Below are 20094 nucleotides of genomic sequence, written 5' to 3' on the forward strand. Positions count from 1 at the left end.
TTACTCACTCTTATCAGAGTCTTTTCAATGACAGCTGATTCTTCATTTATGATGCATCCATTTTTTTTCCTCATCAGATTTGATCTTTGTTGTGTAACAATAGGCAATTGAGCTTGTTTGTCTCTCTATTGGCTTTGGGTAAACTAGCATGAATGCTGGACAAATGTTGACCTGTTTGAACAAAAAGCCCTGAGACTCATTCATATGAGAAACCTCCACTAGAGAGAGCTGCAGACTCACATACTGCTTTGTGTGTCTTGGTGACAGGTTTCTCACTTGATTCACTTCCAAAACTCATTTCTGGCCAATTTCATTTTCCATGCACAGCTGTTGTGGCTAATAGGCCATTTAAAGTTTGTTGCGCTGATTTGTTGCATAGTGGCATAACTGTTTAAGCAATGCATGCTGGATAGAGAAGCACTTCAGTACCCAGTATATACTGTATGTGTATATATATATATATATATATATAGTATTATATAATGCATACTGTATAAATATTAAAAAAGGTATGATAGTATGCTGTTTCAATTTTGGCTTTAGTGTGTGTACACTGTAGTATGCCAAAACCGTCACTAGGGAAAGAAAACAGACTTGGTTCCAAAAAACAACTCCCATCATGCCAGCAGAGGGAGACGGGTGAGGCCTGTTATCTACACATTTTGATACCAAAAGGAAAAGGACAAATACAGTTCTCTTTTATAAATGGAGGAAATAATAGAGGATGCTATGCGTAACAACGTTATACCAACATTTTACATATATATTAAACATTATACCAACTTTAATAAATATTTTTGGATATTAAAGGCTGTAAAGTGCAGGATCATGTTAGGCAACATGCCTACATGCTTCTTAATGTTACATTTTCAGATTGACTTTTGACATCGGAAAGCAACACTGAAACTTTAGCCTAGAGCTCTTTTAATGTGTGTGTTTTTATGTGGTCGGTGTAGTTGTGGTAAACAGGCAGGGTTCTGTCGATCAGTTTCACATTTTGCAATTCTAAAGCATGATGCGGAACTGATTCTTTAGGCTAAAAAAACAGCATACCTGCCCATTTTCACACACACACACACACACACACACACACCCACCCACCAGACTGATTCTCGTAATGCACATTTACTCTGTTTATATAATCCAGTCAGTGACATCACGAAAACCAAAAAGTTATGCATATAAAACACTTCCTGTTTTAGTAAATTCTAAACAGAACAAGTATTTGTGTACCGCTGTGTATGTATACAGCTCAAACATGCATTTGTGTTTCATTTGTTGATTTCATTAGAAGTAGGCTACACAAACGTTCAAAAGTGTTAATAAAAGATAAGAAATTTTAATGTTAAACTTTAAAGTCCCCCTGTAGTCAATAATTTTATCCCTTAACTCATCTTTGATCAGCAAAATGGCATATTTAAATGTTTTTCTGTGAAAAAATATTTTTTTCTTTATGCCTTAAAATAGCTTGAATGCAACTCCGCACCCTTGCTTCATTTAGTACGGACCATGAATATGCAAATTAGCCCCGCCTCCACTCACACCAGCTCAGAGATCCACTCGGTCAACTTTACTGTAGTAAACGCTGCAAAATGGCAAATACTGGTTTAATTCAGCCATATATATTTGAACCAGAAACTGAACAGAAGTGGAAGAGTGAATTATACAGAATGCTAATATGTTTTGTGTATCGCTCTCGTCGGACACATAATGGTAATTAATAATGATTAGCCTTTTGCTTGACTACGTTATCCAACAGCTAATAATGTGTTGCTAATGTTACACAAACCATGTTCCCGTTCGCCAACTCAGAGTCACACAGCTGACTTCTAACAATCAGTATCCTCACAAACGCTTTGAACAACTCAGAACGTCAGTGGAGAAAGGCATATAGTTCATCATAACATCTTAATATAAATCATATACATAATTCACCCGCTATATTACTAAATGTACAGGATTCTTCATATCAACAGAAAAATATACCGGGATAATCCAGCTTCTCTTGAGACTTTCCTGCTTCAGAGCTGTAGTTAATGATATGCTAAAGCCCGCCCACACACTGATGTGATTGGTTACAACATGTTTGTGATGTAGAGAACAAGGGCGATTTCAAATGCGTTTTTGAGAGTGTCTTTTGAACACAAATTAAGATATTTTTGATGAAATCCGATAGCTCAGTGAGCCAAGATAATTAACACTTTCAATGCCCAGAAAGCTACTAAAGACATATTTAAAACAGTTCATGTGTCTACAGTGGTTCAATCTTAATGTTATGAAGCGACGAGAATACTTTTTGTGCTCCAAAAAAACAAAATAACGACTTTATTCAACAATATCTAGTGATGGGCGATTTCAAAACACTGCTTCATGAAGCTTTACAAATCTTTTGTTTCGAATCAGTGGTTCGGATTGTGTATCAAACTGCCAAAGTCACGCCCCCCAGTGGTGAACCATTGAAATTTCGAAACACTTAAGACGTGATGAAGCCTCCTTTACTGAAATCATGTGACTTTGGCAGTTTGAAACACGGCCCGAACCACTGATTCGAAACAAAAGATTCGTAAAGCTTCGAAGCTTCATGAAGCAGGGTTTTGAAATCGCCCATCACTAGATATTGTTGAATAAAGTCGTTGTTTTGTTTTTTTTGGCGCACAAGAAGTATTCTCGTCGCTTTACAATATTAAGATTGAACCTCTGCAGTCACATGAACTGTTTTAAATACGTCTTTAGTAGCTTTCTGGGCACTGAAAGTGTTAACTATCTTGCTGTCGATGCAGGCCTTACTGAGCCATCGGATTTCATCAAAAATATCTTAATTTGTGTTCTGAAGATGAACGAAGGTCTTACGGGTGTGGAACGACATGAGGGTGAGTAATAAATTACATTATTTTCATTTTTGGGTGAACCAGCCCTTTAAAAATCATATTAAAAACACCACATAGACATATAAACAACATTAAAAACTTGATTTTCACCACAGGGGGTCTTTAATAAACTTACAAGTAGAAAGACTAATGCAAATCCGTTGCTGTAGAAAGTCATAGTACAAATACCAATTTCTTTCAAAAACATAAACATGACAAACTTTGCAACGGTACTGCTTATAATATTTAACATAAAAATGGACAGATACAGCCACAAAGAGTCCGACAATTCAGTGAATATTAAAGACAGTCTGTCTTTATTTAGACATGCTTTGCAAAGCAATTATTTCCCATTTTTGCACATTTAATATGCATTTAGATATAAAAAACATTAGTCCAGTTAGTGAATGCAATTATCAGATACTGTAAGACATAACAAAACCATCAGCCTCTACAAAAATCAACAGTAAACATTTAACAGTAAACAGTCATTCTAAATTTGTTCTTAAGCTTTGTTTTAGACAGACAATAAACATGAATATGTCAGAACATTAATAACTTAAATATTAAGCATTTCACTGGCGGCCGTGTTATTTACAACATAATGTTCAAATATTCACCAAGCTTTGTTTTCATTAAAAATATGGGTTAAATGATACAAATCGAAATCTCAGAGGGAAATAAAATGCTAAAAGAAATATACTGCGCAAAGGACAAAGAACTAAGATGAATCTCATTATCAAAGACTATGTACTTTATATCAAGGACTATTTACATGTAAGATCATATCTTACAAAATGGTACCACAAAAAACAAAAACAAAAAAACAACAACACTTTTCATCATGGGAATATTCTCAATTCTGTTAGGTCTAGAAGAAGTTGAAGTAAAACTAACTTGATGTTATCATCTTCTACACAAGTTGGTTTTACAGACAGTAAGTGTTCACCCATAACAAACAAATGTATATATATATATATATATATATGCTGTGTGAACCAGCTCTCTCTGCAACAAGAAACTAAAGGTGGCGTGCTGAGGCAGCAGGAAGCTAATATCTGGAGATTATTAATAGACTGTGTGAAGAGCGAACCGCTGCGGCCACTGCATTAGTATGACAAAGAACACACGAGACAGAGTATTAACCAGCAGTGTTTGCATGATTATGCCTTTTTATGGCAGAAAATGAAGACGACTGGGTGAAGTTTCAACTCCCACACTAGCATTCAAAAGTCTGGTTTCAGAATTTTTTTTTTTTAATTAATGCTTTTAATCAGCAAAGAAACATAAATTGATCAAAAGTGACAGTAAAGACATTTATAATGTTACAAATGATTCTTCTGGACTTTCTATCCTGAAAATAAAATCTATTATGATTTCAACACTGTACAACTGCTTTTAACATTGATAATATCATCACAAGACTAAACTGAAGTCTAAAATGTATTAAAATAGAAAAGTTATTTTAAAATGTTACAATAATATTTCACAATATTACTGTTTTTACTGTATTTTGATCAAATAAATGCAGTCTTGGTGAGCAGAAGAGACTATGAAAGAACAAAAAAAAAAAAAAAAAAAATCCCACCGATCTCAAACTTTAGAACGGTACTGTATTGGTGAACATTATAGGATATTATATTATAAATTAGGTAGTTTAACAATGTCATGATCATTCACTTTTACTATGATAGAACTGAATGGTTCAGAACTGAATGGTCATCATGCTAACACAAAACGAAGACTAACTGTAAACTCTGGCCTGCACTTTCCACAACAGACATGGACCAGGAAATATACAGTTATGTTGTACACTGCTATTCATTTGCTATATATTTTGTTTTATACTGTGATCATGTGACCATTATTTATTATAAAGTTATTTTATGATCAACAAGGTTTAAGGTGCTGTATTTTAATTTGTATTTTTTCAGATATCACTGAAATAGGTGTCTCAAGAGTCAAGAAACACACTTGTCTCTTTGTCTTGGCTCTGTAAACAGCAAAACAGAAAACAAGCCAAACAGAAAAACTCTCTCCCTGGGAATTTCGGGTTGGAGGCCACGGGTGGTCTAATTCAGTTTAGATAGCAAAATGGCTGCAATAGCTTACAGTACTTTTAAAGTGGAAAATTAGGGCTTGTGAACAAAACGTACTAGTACAACTTCGGTTAAAAAGCACTTCGGTATCTCTCCCTCTTGAATTCTCATTTTCACTAGCTAATATCCCTTCACGCATAATTTTCAACTCCTTTTTACACAGGAGTTGCAGTGCAAAATTCAAAATACAACATAAACCGCTCAACAAACGCGTGTTAGCGTAAACTTATCCCAATAGTGGTCCCAATAGTGGTTATGTGCACATGTCATTTATGGGGGGTTTGTCATCTGATGCAGAAGTCACACATTTTGTGTATAACAAATCTACTGAACAAAGTGCGAAATATAAGCTGGTCGACTGAAGCAAGCTAAGAACCACACTTGACATTACAGCAGGTGAGCTAACTGGCTGTTTCTCCACAAAATAATCTGTAGCATGTACAAATTTAGCTATGAGTTTTTACTTATTTTGGAGAGAAAACGGTTTGTCAGCCTAGCAACAATACGTAGGACTGCAGTATCATTATCTACATTAGCACACACCGTTGAGGCTACGCAGCTACATTAGCAAAACTGTTAGGCTTCTTAGCCTTGAAAGGTTTAAAAAAGTAGCTTGAAGATTTGAAAATGGTTGGGGGTAAGAACTGCATTTGATCTTTTGCATACTGTACATTAGAGCTGCACCATTCTGGATAAATAATATTACATCATTATAATTGTGTGCTTGGGTCATGGCTTTTAATGGCGAGACTTTTGTTTTTGTAATCAGGCTCTCAAAATGAAATAAAAATTTGGATTTAGATGTATCTGCCAATATATCGGTTATCGGCTTTCAAATATAAAGAATTATCGGTTATCGGTATCGGACAATTTTTTTTTTTTTTAAATGGAGATCGCAATTCTCCCACAATTCTGAAGAAAAAACACTAGACAACTAAACAAAATGACATGTAATTTACTAGAGGTTCTGATAGAATGTTCATTGCTTCCATCTATTTTAAAAAACATTCGTTTGAACAAAATAATTAAAAAATAATTTGAATGGAGTCAATGTCTCGTTCATAAAGACTCATTATTGGATGAATCAGCTTTTGTGAATTAATCTCTTGAATTAATAATTCAATGATTTTTTAAACAGTTACTTGTCGCCACCTCCTGGATAAAGAGATAAACGACACAATACATACAGGTGTCACTTTCAAAAGTTGATTTACTCTATTTTGATCGCTACCGTAGACATGTTTATACCCAAACTATAAACTTTTATCCCAGTACACTTTTATTGCCTGTTATTTAAATGTTTGTAACACATAAATAATAGGGGTGCACAATATATCGGCCACCATATCAGTATCGGCCGATATATGTTCATTTTTAACGTTATTGGGCCGATAAGAAAATTTGGCCGATATATTAAAGCCGATAAAAAAATGATTATTTCCTTCAGCTGAGACACTTCAGATGCGCACTGTTCACCATGATGGTTTTGAATTGATTGATATGATTGGAGTCACTTTAAAGAAGTGCAACATGTGCTGCGCAGATCTGTCATTTAGGCTACAAAAAATTATAATGATATAATATAACATTATAATTGTGTGCTTGGGACATGGCTTTTAATGGTGAGACTTGTTTTTGTAATCAGGCTCTCAAAAATGAAATAAAAATTTGGATTTTCAATTCATCGGCCAATATATATTGGTTATCGGCTTTCAAATATATAGAATTATCGGTTATCGGCCAAAATTTTCTATAATCGGTGCATCCCTAATAAATAACGATAATATATGATTAAAAAGACTGTTAGTGAGGCTGTTTCATACTGTACATTTATGGAAGCTGCTCTTTCTCTGGATCAGCGGCAGCGCGGATGCAGATTTGAACGTTGCAGTGTGATCGTAGTTTCAAAGGTTAACCAAAGTCCCTGAAGTCTTTGGTTTAAAGCCTGTTTCACATTGCAAGCGTCAGCGGAGTGTGAACATTGTTATTTAGGAATAAGATCGCGATCTTTTAACGATTAATCGTGCAGCTCTACTGTACATTTTCAGCATTGATCATCCCTATGGGTTCTTTCCACCAACACTTACCATTACAAACTCAATCTTTTGTTACGATCTTTAAGACTTCTGGCTTCCTGTAAGAACTGGTCAGCTTTCCTGAGCTTCTCCATTGCTGCATTGAGCAAGACCTCTGGGGTCGCTTCCCCCTTCATTTCTGCCTCTCCGCTCTGTCCAGCTGCGATTGCATTCAGCATCTCTCCCGTCTCTTCTATCTCAAAAGACACTTTGCTTTGCAAGTCTTTCACGTCACTTCCATGCCGTTTAATTGCTATATCTTTTCCCTTGCTTTCCACCTTCTCTGCGTTCTCCGCAAGGAGGTCTCCAAGGGATGCAGAGCGAGCCTTGAAAGAATGCTGGAGAGGCACGGTGATCAACAGGGTCTTGTTGGCACAATGGCTCGGGGTTGGATGTGCATTGAGGACTGAGGTCTCTGGGGTGGTGGACGGGGTTTTTAACGATGGCTCCTCTAGACTCTCGGCTTTGCAGTCGGATGGTTCAAGATCATCCTCGCTGATCTCCAAATCTAGTACCTGGGAGCTTCCTTTGAGCTTTGCGGATGGTGCCATAACTTGGTCGCCAGTCTCAGACTCTTCCCCCGAGTGTTGACCACTGTCTAAAGACTTCTCCTCCAACTCTTCGCTCAATACATCACCAACAGCCTCATGTTTGGGTTCTGGAATCGTCAATTTGATATCATCTGTTTTTGAAGCCTGCTCCGAAGACAAAATGGCAGTGTTGGTAAGGACAATTGGGTCACTTTGCGGCGGAGCGTCCTCATTTTTGGAAGGTGTCTTGAATGGCTTCTTCTTGGGTGGAGCAGGAGGACCGGGACTCTTTTTTACAGATTCAGGGGTTGAAACTGTAGTAAGATTAAGTTGGTGAGGTTCTACTGAGGTTGCGACTTCTCCAGTGGTATCTGAGGCTTTCTTTGCTTGTTCTTCGCTATGTTCTTTAGATGGCAAAGTGGGTGAATCCCACATCACTACTTGGGGTTTTATTACCGTTTTGGATATAACAAAGGTCTCTACCTCTTCTGACTTGCTCTGGTCTTCTTTCTCGTTTGAAGCTCCATCCACTTCACCATTTTTCTCTTGAGGTTCTTTTTCCTCTGTTGTGACCGGTTGGCTGGGCTTCATAAGTTTGGATGGAGGAGTAGGGGGCTGGACGCTCTTGGCGGAAGGGGTTTGTTCAGAAGAGTCAGTGCTATCTTTTTCAACCTCCACTTTACTGTCCGAGACATCCTCCTCAACAGCAGCCCCATCAACAGAGGCGCAAGGTTTAGAATCCTTTGATGGAGGCATCGGTGGCGTAAGAATCTTCTTTTGCGGTGCAGCTTCCTCATTTTTGGGCTCATCCTCTTTATGGCTTTCACTAGGTTTGTTGTCTTTCGATGGCGGCATGGGTGGCTTTATAACTTTCTTCTGGGATGTGGATTCTTCATCAGTGTCCTCCTCTGGAATGCTGTTCATTGTCACAGTCACAGAAGTTTCGGTTTGTTTATCCCCTTCTGTATTCAAGTCATGAGTTCCATTCGGCATGGTAATGTCACCATCAAGGTCCAGTCTCAATATTCCATCACTGGAGACATTCGCAACCTATAAGAATAGACAGAATAGTACATTTAGAGGATATAGCTTGATTATTGTTCTCAGGGATTCCTAATACACACACTAGCATTCAAAAATTTGGGGTCAGTAAGATTTTTTTTTAACACTTTTAGTTGCATTAGGTTGAATCAAAAAATGACAGCAAAGACATTTATAATGTATTTATATAGATTTATATTTCAAACAAATGCTATTCTTTGAACTTTCTATTCATTACAAAATCGGTTTCCACAAAAATATTCAGCAGTGCAACTGTTTTCAACATTGAAAATAAGAACAAACGATTCTTGAGCATCAAATCAGCATATTAGAATGATTTCTGAAGGATCATGTGACACTGAATATCGGAATAATGATGCTGAAAATTCAGCTTTATATTTTAAAATGCTTTTTTAAAATATAATAAAATTGAAAAAAGTTATTTTCAACTGTAATAATATTTATCAATATTATAGTTTCCACTGTTCATTGTTCAAATAAATCTAGCCTTGGTAAGCATAAGAGATTTCTTCAAAAACATTAAACAAATCTCAATATTGCATATTTAATTGTGCATGCTCAATTCCTTTATTATACCTTATATTACATTTTGCTGCTGTGATGCCTAAATTAACTTAAAATGCATTCATGAATTTATTAAAAGCATTTATTTTAGTTTTCAGTATTTTGTTTTTAATAGTTTTAGTCAAATTATAGAATTTTAATATTAGCCAACTGGCCAGAATTAGTGGTTGACCGATATATCGGCTGATATTTGGCACTTTTTAAATATCGGCATCGGCCGATAAGTTCATATATATATATATATATATCAGTGCCGTGCGGTCCATATAAGCTGCGAATGCTCTGCATCCCCAAGCCATTCGTGGACTCGACAATTAATATTACCATTATAAATTACTATTAAATCCCTTGTTTGAGGTGTATCATAAAGCCTCTGTGATTGGTCATGTATATGTAACTGTCCGTAATTTATTTATTTGCCAAAACTACGGTAATTTTCTTTAAATCTGCCAGTTATGGGTAAGCTGATCTACAGCAGCTTTTGCGCCTTCGCGCCTTTGTTATGGAACGTCATCATCGTCCCGCGTTCTCATTGGTTTGCTGGCCTGTGGGAGTTTTCATGGCAGGATAAGCTGTGAGTGGACCACTCGCCCATGAGGAAAAATGAGCTGCAGCCAGATTTCGATCACACAAATATGGGGAAAAAATCATAACTAAAACTATTTTTTAATGAAAACTTGTTTAATTAAATTGCTTAAGACAGTCCTATTGTAACTATCAGAGGATGTTAATCGATAGTCTGTGCTTTTGTTAAAGTCATTAGTCATAATTTCAACTTATTTTTTAAAGAATACTGATATTTTTATTTATTATAGCCTACTTATAGTATTTATTATAATTACATTTTACTTTTTATTTATAATAGGGTGCTTATTTTTAATTATTAATTTAAAAAGTACTTCTGGCATACATTTAAATTGACACCATGGTGTTTTTTATTTGTCGTGTCTGATTTAGATCTGTGTCCTAAACTGATACGTTTAAAGGTGAAGCATGTTGTTTGTGTGACACTAGCGGATTACAAAAAAACAGCATATTTTGCAAACGCACCTTTCGCACGTTGCGCCTTCGTCGACTCAAACATCACAAAAGCTCTTATGGCTGCTTGTGAAGGCACGTCTCAACAGGTAAATATGGGCTACTCTCAATAAAAGGTCCAACATATTAGAAATACTTTTCGCTGTGTTGCTATTTGTCATGAGCAAGCAAATGAGTAAACTAACATGAGAATGTGAGCGTCTCGCTTATTAGCTATAACAGTTCAACATAACTGCATCAACCACATTTTTTTACATGACGCACCACCCAGCATACCCGGTTAAAAAAGTCACCACTCGCCACTAATGTATATAGCCTATATATATATATATATATGAAGACTTCCATTGCAAAAGCCTCTAAAAGCCACCTCAGTCAAAAATGAGATAACGATACTGAGTGAATGCTCTCGGCACACTGCAAAAAATGCTGTTCTTATTTAGAGTTTTTGTCTTGTTTCTAGTCAAAATATCTTAAAGTTCTTAAATCAAGAAGCATTTTCTTGACAAGTAAAAATTATTTTCTTGTTTTCAGGAAAAATAAGTCAAAATAAAGTGAGTTTTTCCTTAAAACAAGCAAAATAATCTGCCAATGGGGTAAGCAAAATAATCTTATTTCAAACCAAAAATAAGGTATATAATCTTGTTTTCAGTTTGGATTAAGATTATTTTACTTAGCCCATTGGCAGATTATTTTGCTTGTTTTAAGGAAAAACTCACTTTATTTTGACTTATTTTTCCTGAAAACAAGAAAATAATTTTTACTTGTCAAGAAAATGCTTCTTGATCTAAGAATTTTTAGATATTTGGACTGGAAACAAGACAAAAATTCTAAGTAAGAACAGCATTTTTTGCAGTGCACACAGTATGTACAGAAACTTATACAGGAATCTGATAAAAATGCTAATTTTAAAGAAAAATGTCAGATGGAAAAATGTCAGGCTTTTGCATCTTAAGTCTTCATATATATATCATCTAAGATATCGGCATCGGAAATCAAATAACCAATATCGGTCGACCACTACCCACAATTGCATCTATGCATCCCTTATTATTCTCCAACAGGAATGATAAATGTTAAGAAGGCTTTATTGCATGTGTGAAACAATTATATCGTACCTCCTTCATGTGTATCCTTGTTGGCGGTCTTCTTCCACGGTTCCCCTTAGGTCGGGTCCGTGTGACATGTTCTAATGAGGAGCCTTCATCAACTGTTACCTGAGATATAAAACATGAAAAATAAGAATTACGGTCATTCACACAACACAATGTATGGATTAGTACGTTCTTTGTAATTTTTTTTTTTTTTTTTTTTTGCATGGTATGGCCCTATTTATACAGTGTCTTCAAATATGACAGTAAAATTCAACGGCTAAACAATGAACAGTACCTCATCAAATATTTTGTTCTTTGCCTTATTGATTCCTTCACTGAGTGCCTTGATCCAGGCTTCTTTCTCCTCAGGGGTTGGTGCCTGAAGTTTGACATCTTGGACCTAAAATGAACACAACAAATTTAAATGAAGTCATAGGAAGTATTATATGCATACACATAAGTGAAACATTGCACATGCTTATTTCTTTATGAAATAAAATAATTAACTAACAATCCTAGCTGGATTCAATATCATGTTGCCTGCACCTAATATGGCGAATCGCATGCATTACTCGCCAGACCACATTTTAACAAATACATTCAGTACTCTATGAAGGTTTTTATCAAATATCCGATTTCTGTTTTGCATTGAACATCCCTAAATAACATCATCAAAATGAAACAGGAAAAAACAGTCTCATGTCCCATTATTCAGCTGTTGAAGTGTGTCTAGTATCCTGTATTTCGCCAGGCTCAGCATAAAGTGTACTTCACCCTAAATGAAAAGATTTATGTTCTTAGAGCAGGGTGTGCCTAAAATATTCATTAAAAAAAAAAAGTGAAACAGGAGGGTTTGGAATCTCTTAAATCTTTAATCTCTTTTCAAGAACTACAGTACGTGAGGTTTAATTATAAAATAAAACACTAGGCTGTGGCGTCTGACTCATTCATCTGGCCGGTCACAGTATTCAGGAGAGGAAAAAGTGACATGATGGTCTGGCTTCTCTTTAAACACACACACATTCTCTCTCCTAGAGAAGTCTCTTGACATCTGCTGAGCTCTTTGCAGTTCGCCAACGCTTCGCTCTCGTCATCTGTTAGTAATAAAGCATATTTCGCCTGTTAGGTATCTTCCGCATTTCTAACGTACTCTCCCCACCTCCAAGACTCTCTGTATTCAGTGTGCTTGGATTCACGGATAGTAAACACCAAATATAGAGAATATGCTAAAGAATATTTACAGAATAAATTAGATTGTTTTGGAATAGATATGAGCTAAATAGAGCAGTATGACACATACTGTCTGTGTCCGAAGGTTATGACATATCCCATTAGGATGAAGTCATCATTTACCATCAACTCTAATGCGGCAGGAAACAACGGTCTGACACACAGTAAAACGATCCAGCAGTGAAACTAATCTTTAATTCACATCTTTTTGTCAAAACAAAAATGCTTAAACATTTTTTAAAACATTTAATGCCTTTAAAACTGTATCTGGGTCAATTACGTGACATTCTTTTCATGTGTTTATTATTTTATTAAAAAATACATTAATAATGCAATTCATACAAACAATGACTTCAATACACCTCTTCTATTATTAACATGCTTTCAATTTCTGTATTAAAATGCATTTCTGTGGGGCTTAACGTTACATTATAAGTTGGTGAAACCATCTGGAACTCTCATTAAAAGATGTGTAAACAATTATTTATTTAAAAATAAGCAGTTTTGTTTAAAAACAGTATGAATATTTATAATCACCCTGAAGGTCAGCAAGTCAGTATTAAAAATATCAGATAATTTCAACCTTTTATGTCAGACAGTGTTGAGTTCAGGCTGTCAGACGGATAACAACTAGAAAACTTTATGATATTCAGTGGACAGTTGCATTAACTTAGACACTATGTTAAGACTGTGTCTAACTAGTATGACCATCTAGCACTTAGACAAGTGGTAATCAGTCTTAACACAGACCAAACTACCATTTTATGTAACTGACTTTGTCTTGAAGTCTTGAAGAAAAAAAATAGATGACTAATCTTTAAGACTAGTCTAAGCAGTTTATGCAACCGGCCACAGGGAATCAAAAATTGAGGATATTTGACAAAAGATACCTTTACTTTGAAATATATATTTGAAAACAATGACCAAAGGTGATGATAAACAGGGCAACTTTTTGAGCAATGTTGCCGGGCAATGATGTTTGGGCACTTTCCTATTGAGAATGGGCAACAAATTTCTATTTGGATACTTTAGATCGAAATTTGTTGCCCATTCTCAATGGGAAAGTGCCCAAACATCATTGACCGGCAACATTCCTCAAAAAGTTGCCCCGTTTATCATCACCTTAACAAATATCTATGCCTATTTGTATTTAAAGAGTTAGTTAAATAAAATAAAATAAAATTTCTGTCGTTAATTACTCACCCTCGTGTCGATCCAAACCCGTAAGACCTTCGTTCATCTTCAGAACACAAATTAAGATATTTTTGATGAAAGCTGAGAGCTTTCTGACCCTTCCATAGAGATCCAACGCAACTACCACTTTTAAGGTCCAGAAAGGTAAAAACACCATTAAAGTAATCCATGTGACTCCAGTAGGGCTGCCCTCGACTAAAGATTTTTCTGGTCGACTAGTAGTCGTTCCTTTTAAGCATTATTCGACTAATCACACGTTTATTAATTAACATTATAAATCATAATAATGAGCCTTTGATGCCTGCATAGCCTAATCAGCGTTCTATAAGCATGTTTCATACAGATTACATAACCTGAGAATATTTGTTTTCCATTTGAATTGGTTCATTTAAAAGTAGAAATTTTGCTTTCTATAGATTTTCATGTCTGTGAGGAAAGTTTACATGGAGTTTCGGTTCTTTTTTTTTTGGCACGCTCAAGTTCACAGAGAGAGACGGTAGAAAGCACACCCTGTTTGCTTTCATTATTTTACAAAAGCACAACGCTTTGTTGTTATTGTGAGCGCACACAAATAAAAGTAGACTCTTCACAGATTCAAAAGATGTACACTACCAGTCAAAAGTTTGGAAACTGTAAGATTTTTAATGTTTTTAAAAGAAGTTTCGTCTGCTCTCCAAGGCTGCATTTATTTAATTAAAAATACAGTAAAAACAGTGATATTGTGAAATATTACAATTTAAAACATCTGTTTTCTATTTTAAAATATTTTAAATGTAATTTATTCCTGTGATCAAAGCTGAATTTACAGCATCATTACTCCAGTCTTCAGTGTCACATGATCCTTCAGAAATCATTCTAATATGCTGATTTGCTGATTAAGAAACATTTATTGTGTACAATTGGACAAAATATTTGTGTACAATATATTTTTTTTCAGGATTCTTTGATGAATAGAAATTTCAAAAGAACAGCATTTATTTGAAATATAATCTTTTGTAACATTATAAATGTCTTTACTGTCACTTTTGATCGATTTAATGCATCCTTGCTGAATAAATGTATTCATTTCTTTAATTTATTTTCAAAAAAATAAAAATAAAAATTCTTACTGACTCCAAACTTTTGAACAGTAGTGTATAATGTTACAAAAGCTTTGTATTTCAGATAAATGCTGTTCTTTTGAACTTTCTATTCATCAAGGAATCCTGAAAAAAAAAAAAAAAAGTACACAACTGTTTTCAACTGATAATAATCATAAATGTTTCTTGAGCAGCAGATCATCATATTAGAATGATTTCTGAAGGATCATGTGACATTGAAGACTGGAGTAATGATGCTGAAAATTCAGCTTTGATCACAGGAATATATTACTTTTCAAAATATATTCACATAGAAAACAGTTATTTTAAACTGTAATAATATTTCACAATATCACTGTTTTTACTGTATTTTTAATTAAATGCAGCCTTGGTGAGCAGACGAAACTTCTTTTAAAACATTAAAAATCTAACCGATTCCAAACTTTTGACTGGTAGTGTATTATTCTTATATGTATGACCAAAAATATTTTAAGTGCAAGTGACTTTAATGATGTCTTTACTACCTTTCTGGGGCTTGAAAGTGGTAGTTGCATAAACCTTCAATGGGGGGACAGAAATCGCTCAGATTTCATTAAAAAGATCTTAATTTGTGTTCCGAAGATGAACGAAGGTCTTACGGGTGTGGAACGACATGAGGGTGAGTAAATAATGACAGAAATTTTATTTTTGGGTGAACTAACCCTTTAACAGTGTTGTTATTGTTAACTAATACTATTAAAAACAGTTTTTGTTAATTGAAATAAAGCCGAAATAGAATAAAATGTAAACATTAGATGAAAAACAAATTAGAAAACGAAAACTAATAAAAAATAACTAAAAAATTACTAAAACTGAAAATATAAAAAATATTAATAAATACTATAAAAGTATATAAATAATACTAAAATAACACTGGTATTTAAAGTGTAAGAAAAAAAAAATCCTTCATATTTTAGTTGTTAATAAGCCAGTTATTAAATCAAAACATTATTGAAAATGGTTAGGCTAATTTTTCAAAAAAAAAAATCAACATGAACACAAAGATTACAGTTAAAAAAACTTGGTATAGTACATGCGTTTTATCTTTCATCATCTCAAACATCCTTATTCATCAGTGACTCGTCTATATTTTTACACTCTATACAGCCTATGGAGGAAAATCCATTTTTCACTAGAAAGTGAAAAAACGACGGTTTGCGGCTGTTTTGATATACCACAAGTATTTGCAAGGTTATACAGGAAATCATGCCTCTGCCTTTTGAATTTATAAACACTAAAACAGGAAATGATGCTCCGCTAAAAGTTGTCTTGGTTAACATCTTTAACCTCAGTAAACCTGAGTTAAGGAGTCTTTTAGAATTACAAATGCGGGCTATGAAACTTTTGTGGTGCTAATCGTGAAGTAACATCCCAAAAATATAGAGTATGAATTACTAACCCAAGGTAATATATGAAAAAAGTGAAACATGGAACAAGATAACTCTGTACCACAGGATGTTCATCAATTTTTATCTTACATTTTAAGTGTTGCAATATGTGACACAAAGTCAAGCACTACTCAGCTATTTTAAACATGCAACAGCCGACACTTTCTGCCATCATTTACAGTGACTTTGAAACCAGTGAAGTGACACAGAACATGAGGCATGAGTAACTGGCTTATCATTGGTCATGTGTCCGTTCAGATATGTGTCTGATTCATTAGACTCAGTACAATGACCCAGTGTGCCTCTAGTGCGTGCCATATTGAACTAATGACGTCACGACTGCAAGCCAGCCATCGACAACTGTGTCTTGCATTGTCATCCTAATGTGAGCCACTCTTTATATCACATACAAAAGGAATGGTAGACTGATGCATTTGACGTGGAACTGTGCTGAAATGTTAATTATTACCTTGTTACCGCTCTTGGGGCTTCGTAGTAGTACCAGTCTGTGTTTCTTCTTGAAAGGACTCTTTAACTCGTGACAAGTTTCGTAGTTGTCCAAGTCCAGTTTCTCCAGGCATTTTGTTAATTCCTGCATGACAGGGAAAAATGTTCTTATTTGTAAAAGGATAAACCAAAAAATGTTATTATTCAGAGTGGGGATGTGCCGAAGCCGAATAATATGTTCGGAAAGCAAATTAAATGCATTCTACGGAGCCCCTAAAGGGACATGGTGATGTAAAAAAAAAAAAAAATACAAGATAGGAGGAAAAAATATATTTCAATGTTTTTGTGTTCTCTTGCAATTATATAGTTGGGTAATTACAGAATTGGTTCAAAGTCAGAGTTGGAAAAATGTATCTTTTTCCACAAATCTTTTTTTCACTACCGAAACACAATGATAAATAATTTAATAAGAAGGGTTACATTGACCTATTAGGATTTTGTTTACATCTACCTTGTAAATATATTTTTTGCTATTTTTGCAATAACAATTACAATTTTAACAATATTTCAAGTGTAATTTATGAGATTTGTTGTATTCTGAATCCAATCTTTCTTTGTAAAAGGCATAAAGTTAATCATACTGATTTCAAAGTTAAGGATTCATTAGTTTGAATATACACTGAACCAAACATCTTAGTTGACAATTCAATATACTTTATTTTTGACAAAATATCCCATGTTTCGGTCATGACTGCACATTTTCGGTAGTGACAGTGATGTGTTGGTAGTGATCACATCACAATTTTAACTCGCATACTAAAACATATTAAAATACTAATGATTTGCATAACTGTACTAAAACTTTATTTCCCTCAAATAAATGATTATGTTCGCTTTTGTCACTACCAAAACTATGATGACATGTTTCGGTCATGACAGTTTCGGTAGTGACAATTTTAGATACTTTTGAGCCTAGCTCAAAGATGCTAATCAGAACATGGTTAGCTAGCACAGATCTAAACAGCTGTACACAGAAAAAAACTACATTTTATCGAATAACACTCAAAAAACAATGTCACAACCGAAACTTCACCACATGTTTCGGTTGTGACTGTTTCGGTAGTGACAATTTTAGATACTTTTGAGCCTATCTCAAAGATGCTAATCAGCACATGGTTATCTAGCACAGATCTGAACAGCTGTACACACACAATGGCACAAACACTAAATTGTATCAAATAACACCCAAAAAACAAAGATGTCACAACCAAAACTTCACCATGTTTCGGTAGTGACAATTTCACAGTTCTGAACAGTTGTACACACATAAAAATGGAATAACACCCAAAAAAGTTTGCTTAATTGCAGAAAAAATGTGTTTGGTAGTGACATTCCTTAAAGATACACACAGATTTTCAGACTTTTGAATACATTCAACTCAAAATGATGGTCCTATCTACTGTGAAAGAGAGGCTATGAGAGGGAGGGACCCAGGAATTTTCCTTATCAAAAATGTAGAAGTGTGTTAAAATCAGTCTCAGCCAAAGGAGTCAAACATACACTGTTTCGGTAGTGACATGAAAATGCGGGACACAAAATAAACTTTTTAACTTCACTTTTTAAAAAGAAAAATCTAAAATATATTTTTAAAACAACAATGGAAAAAATTGCAAAAATTATTTCAATATCATTTTCACAAGTTGAAATTTAGGGGTTAGGGTTCGGGACATCCGCCTCCCAATTGAAAGTACCCAATAAATGATGATTTTATATATATTAAGCTTACTGATATTTTAAATATTATTGTGGGATTTAACAGATAATAGAAGGATCTTAGTAAACATCTAAAATTTGAATACTTAAATGTGATTTTTGGTTGTGGGACAGCAGTTTACATCAATTCTGTAGAATGGCCCATATCATTTGCAGGCTTCAGGGAGCAGCTATGAATATATGAGGTATTTAAATTCACTTTTTAATGCACGCTTGCTTTTTATGTTCGCTTTCAAATTCGGGATCACACGTACTCTTTGTATAGAGAGCAGCGGTACTGACCACACATGTTATAAGATAAGATATTTGTCAGTGACGTTCAGAATGTGTTGCTCACCAAATCCTCTGCCATCGTCTTGTAAGTCATCTCTCCTTACTATCTTCACGTGATAAGTGAAATCTGATGTACTGTAATGTATCCGACTACCGCACCAAGCCTAACTATATCCCTTTAGGGTCTCCATGGAATGCATTTTCCAGGCCTTTCCGAATTTGGATTTAGGCTTCAGGCACATCCCTAATTCGGAAGTTGCTCATTCATGGAGTTTTAGCTATGTTTCATTTAAAGGGATAGTTCATCCATAAATGATCATTCAGTCATCATTTACTCACCCTCATGTTGTTTTAAACCTGTATGACTGACTTTCTTCCTTAGAAAACAGTTAGCAGAATGTTTTTCACTGCATAACGACTAAACATAATCAGTATGACTTGTGCACTACATTTCAGCTTTTTGAGACTATTTTGTGTGCGTGTGTGTGTAAGGAACAGATCCAAAAATAGTACCACTGTGGTCATCATTTGCTTTCACTATGAAAAAAAGAAGCCTGGACATTCCTTTAAAAATAAACTGTTATTCAGATGAAGGAGAGTCATACGGATTTAAAAAGATGGCGGTGAGGAAATTACAGAATTCCCCCACCTCCCCAAACTAAAACTAAAACTGTAACTATTAAAAACATTTTTTGTTACCTGAAACAAAAGCTTTCAGTTTTATTTATTTTATTTTATTTAGTCTTTTTTGTGCCTAAACTTATTTCAGTTAGTTTCCAAGGCAACAATTTTAATTATTTTCATCAAATATTTATGTTATTTTATATTAGACAAATAAATTAAACAATCAGTAAAATAAAATAAAATAGACAAAATGAAAAAATAAAATTTGCTCATTGTCAGAAGGGTACTGAGCTATAAAATGCAGTTTAAGAGGGGGAAAAAAAAAAGACATTTAAAGGGACAGTTCACCCCAAAATTAAAATTACCTCATGATTTACTCATCCTCAAACCATCCTAGGTGTATATGACTACCTTGTTTCAGTCAAACACAATTGGAGTCATATTAAATAATATCCTGGCTCTTCCAAGCTTTATAATGGTAGTGAATGGGGCTCGAGATTTTGAAGCCCAAAAAAACGCCTCCATCCTTCTGAAGTGATGCGATGAGTTTTTGTAAGAAAGATATCCATATTTAAAACTTTATAAACTATAATCACACACATTCACAAGAGAGTCTAGTTCCGGCGTAAGTGTGACCTTTGACCCGATGTATGACGTAGCATAAGCTCAGGCGAGAATTGATAAACGTGGAAGCACAGAGGATAGAGCAAAACAAAAC

The 20094-nt window shown here is 34.7% G+C and overlaps 1 protein-coding gene across 1 annotated transcript in view; it reads right to left on the minus strand.

Moving 5' to 3' along the window:
• Positions 1–3161: 3161 nt before the first annotated feature.
• Positions 3162–20094, minus strand: part of plekho2 (pleckstrin homology domain containing, family O member 2) — a 28347-nt gene continuing 11414 nt past the window's right edge. Inside the window, exons 3-6 of the mRNA XM_051898372.1 lie at positions 16729–16851; positions 11625–11729; positions 11354–11452; positions 3162–8621 (exon numbers count right to left, since the gene is read on the minus strand). Coding sequence (XP_051754332.1) covers positions 7056–8621; positions 11354–11452; positions 11625–11729; positions 16729–16851 — 1893 coding nt within the window. The 3' untranslated portion in view covers positions 3162–7055. The remainder of the gene's footprint in view (positions 8622–11353; positions 11453–11624; positions 11730–16728; positions 16852–20094) is intronic.

This window comes from Ctenopharyngodon idella, chromosome 7 (genome assembly GCF_019924925.1).
Source record: "Ctenopharyngodon idella isolate HZGC_01 chromosome 7, HZGC01, whole genome shotgun sequence".
Classification (NCBI taxonomy): domain Eukaryota; kingdom Metazoa; phylum Chordata; class Actinopteri; order Cypriniformes; family Xenocyprididae; genus Ctenopharyngodon; species Ctenopharyngodon idella.